This window comes from Diaphorina citri, unplaced genomic scaffold (assembly GCF_000475195.1).
Source record: "Diaphorina citri unplaced genomic scaffold, Diaci psyllid genome assembly version 1.1 scaffold2438, whole genome shotgun sequence".
Taxonomy (NCBI): Eukaryota; Metazoa; Arthropoda; class Insecta; order Hemiptera; family Psyllidae; genus Diaphorina; species Diaphorina citri.
This window is the reverse complement of record NW_007379860.1, coordinates 1-3,596: the sequence shown is the minus strand read 5'-3', so window position 1 is coordinate 3,596 and position 3,596 is coordinate 1. Positions and strand designations below refer to the sequence as shown.

The 3,596-nt window shown below is 42.5% G+C and overlaps 2 protein-coding genes across 2 annotated transcripts in view; one reads left to right on the top strand and one right to left on the bottom strand.

Moving 5' to 3' along the window:
- Positions 1 to 1,264, top strand: part of LOC103518929 (laminin subunit alpha-1-like) — a 31,068-nt gene extending 29,804 nt beyond the window's left edge. Inside the window, exons 38-41 of the mRNA XM_026830592.1 lie at positions 8 to 51; positions 692 to 830; positions 1,074 to 1,198; positions 1,261 to 1,264. Of these exons, the coding sequence (XP_026686393.1) occupies positions 8 to 51; positions 692 to 830; positions 1,074 to 1,198; positions 1,261 to 1,264 (312 nt within the window). The remainder of the gene's footprint in view (positions 1 to 7; positions 52 to 691; positions 831 to 1,073; positions 1,199 to 1,260) is intronic.
- Positions 1,265 to 1,269: 5 nt separating this feature from the next.
- LOC103518928 (laminin subunit alpha-1-like) lies at positions 1,270 to 2,926 on the bottom strand (the record flags this gene model as incomplete). The annotated part of the gene is made up of 3 exons (XM_026830591.1): positions 1,270 to 1,455; positions 1,769 to 2,010; positions 2,761 to 2,926. Coding segments are annotated over 3 exons (594 nt in total), but the record flags the coding sequence as incomplete, so codon positions are not given.
- Positions 2,927 to 3,596: the final 670 nt, after the last annotated feature.

Below are 3,596 nucleotides of genomic sequence, written 5' to 3'. Positions count from 1 at the left end.
ACAAGAGGCCAGACATGCAGCTGAAGGAATCCGGCTGAGTTTAACCTCCAAGTAAGTTCTGTGGATCAATCTGTTTGAAATGTAACGAACTATGGTCCGAGACTGAAACTCGGAGACTTTTCCAGCATACTCTCCGAACAGGATGAGAGGTGGACAACAATCATTTCAATAGAACCTGTAAATTGCCCCTGCCCCCCCCGGGCCCAAGTACCGTTTCAGCCGTTTCTTTGCTGCCTAGCTGGCAATGACTAACTTAACCTACTTTTTGTTTTGTTCATTGTTATCAATACGATAATGTACCTAAACAGTTTATCTCATTAACACTAGAATGTCCGATGGAGTCAAATGTTCGTTGTTTTGTCAACAGGAGTCAGCTCCCATGGCGTAGTGGTCACTGCGCTTGCCTTGCATGCGGGAGACCCGGGTTCGATTCCCGGCGGGGTCAAGAGATTTGTATCATGCAAATGATTGATTCCGTGACTGGCTGTTGCGGGGCCCACTCAGCCTCGTGAGGAAAATGAGTAGCTGTGACATATAAATGCGCATAGCGACCGGTGCCAGCATGATAGGTAAACATTGGATTTTGAGATATTGGGAAAATCCTACAATGCTGCAGTGAGCACCAAAGTTGTAACATAATAAAACATAATAACACAAAGAAACTGCATTTATTTATTTATTTTGTCAACAGGAAGGAGACAGGCTCCTGTGTAAGGTCCTACTCACCTCCCAAGTTAGAACCTACCACTAGGAATGATATAGTACTCACCTATGCCATCAGTAGTCAGCACAGGGACGCCTTACTCTTCTATCTGCCCAGCAAATCCTCGGTAACTATTCACTATACTATCTGAGACTCCAGTCAGCACAGGGACGCCTTACTCTTCTATCTGCCCAGCAAATCCTCGGTAACTATTCACTATACTATCTGAGACTCCTGCTGCCCGTTTGGTAGCATGACCTTCCCGTATTGTGCTCTTGTTGTTAGGTATAGCATGCCCATTTATTGGTGTACACTTTCAACGCTTAGCCAACAATCACTTTACTTTTACCTGACATCCCCTGTATTCCAGGATGATTACCTAGCCGTGGAGATGATAAACCGCAAGATCCGTTTCGTGTGGAGTCTGGGTGGAGAACCAGGTGAAGTCACCCATCCAATGCATATCCAGACTGCAGGGGACTTAGCAAATGATCAGCAAAAAAACCCAAAAAAAAAAAAAAAAAAAAAAAAAAAAAATTACCACTAAACAACGTGAGTTAGGGGGGTTAAATATAAGCCCTCGAGCTTGTGGTTACACATAAGCTTACCCCAAATCCTTCCAGAGTAGATAACATGAGTAGCGCATCTTCCTGATGAGTAGCGAACATGAACCCAAACGAAGCTTTCTTCTTGAGAGTATGAGACTGTAGCTCTAGGTATCCATCTCCACTGAACCCAACTATAGTGAGAGGCTGGAAATGGAAACATACACAAAATCACACAAATCGCTCCAATTTAATTGGTTAGGTAGATACTAAATTTTCGGCATATGGGCCTCTTAGTAATAGGCCTTACTGTCTAGTGAATAAAATGGTCTAATGATCCGAAATCTAGGTATCGGCTACGTCTTTGTGTTTACTGTTCCTCTTACCTTATTATAGGTAAATACTAAATTTTCGGCATATGGGCCTCTTAGTAATAGGCCTTACTGTCTAGTGAATAAAATGGTCTAAAGATCCGAAATCTAGGTATCGGCTACGTCTTTGTGTTTACTGTTCCTCTTACCTTATTGGAGCAGCCAGGTTGTACCCCCCAGTATTGACCACGTGTGGGACTATAAGCCTCTTGAGCCACATTAATGTTGGCCATACAGCCTAGGAACGAGGGAGGTAATGATAGTGGGGAGGTAAAACCTGGGGATACGCCACCCAGGAAATATTGAGCCCTTAGCAGATCCGGAATATCGTCTTGAGATGGAGGAATGTTAGGGGCCCCATCACGTGACTCTCCCTCTACTTTGAGAAGACCTGAGGGAGAAACATGAAATGCAACGTGTTAAGTTAAACCAGAGTGATTTCGGGGTAAATTGAATTTATTCTTCAAACCTATCTAGACCTACCTACTGGTAATATAATAGTAAAAGTAGATGGAGGAATGTTAGGGGCCCCATCACGTGACTCTCCCTCTACTTTGAGAAGACCTGAGGGAGAAACATGAAATGCAACGTGTTAAGGGTAAGCCCAGTAATCTCAGGGAAAATTGAATTTATTCTTCAAACCTATCTAGACCTACCTACTGGTAAAAGTAAAAGCCCATCACGTGACTCTCCCTCTACCTTGAGAAGACCTGAGGGAGAAACATGAAATGCAACGTGTTAAGGTAAGCCCAGTAATCTCAGGAAAAATTGAATTTATTCTTCAAACGGTCAAACCTATATCTAGACCTACCTACTGGTAAAAGTAAAAGTAAAAAAAAGACCCGTAAAAGCCTGATAGGGTTCTCAATGTAATAAACGAAATTCGTCTTTTATTTTACTAGAGATTGTCCCATCACGTGACTCTCCCTCTACCTTGAGAAGACCTGAGGGAGAAACATGAAATGCAACGTGTTAAGGTAAGCCCAGTAATCTCAGGGAAAATTGAATTTATTCTTCAAACCTATCTAGACCTACCTACTGGTAATAGTAAAAGTAAAAAAAGACCCGTAAAAGCCTGATAGGGTTCTCAATGTAATAAACGAAATTCGTCTTTTATTTTACTAGAGATTGTCCTACCTACCTCTCTCTATTTTCTTCTTCCTGTCAAAGTATCGTGTAGCTTCGAGTCTGGTCCAGTTCCCTGTGTTATATCTCCCAGTGGTGGATATCTCCAGACTGGAATCTCCTCCGTAGCTGATTCTAAACACCACGTGACCTTGCTGCAGTACCAGAGATACATATCGATCCTAAAATAACAATATTTCAATAGCACCTTGTTAGTAAAAGAGGTTTCTTTTCTTCGTGGCAGAGGTTTATGGCCCGTCCATTCTGTAGGATTTCAAACAGGTTCTAAATAAATTATCGTCACGAGGTTGAGTGCACCATGAACCTGAAATAGTCCAACGCATACGTTGCATAACATTGCCTAACTTCAGTGATCCGTCAGGAATTGGTGGCAGAGGCTTATGGCCCGTCCATTCTGTAGGATTTCAAACAGGTTCTAAATAAATTGTCCTCACGAGGTTGAGTGCACTCTGAACCTGAAATAGTCCAACGCATAACCTTGCCTAACTTCAGTGATCCGTTGGGAATTGGTGCATTCAACGTTCTATTGTCATTGGATTAAAGAGAGTTTGTACGATTTCCAAATTTAATGCAAATAGGTCGGCCGAATTACTATCTTGCGATGAATCTTAGTACCTCGGTAATGTTAATTCAGTCAGCACAGGGACGCCTTACTCTTCTATCTGCCCAGCAAATCCTCGGTAACTATTCACTATACTATCTGAGACTCCTGCTGCCCGTATGGTAGCATGACCTTCCCGTATTGTGCTCTTTTTGTTAGGTATAGCATGCCCATTTATTGGTGTACACTTTCAACGCTTAGCCAACAATCACTTTACTTTTACCTGACAT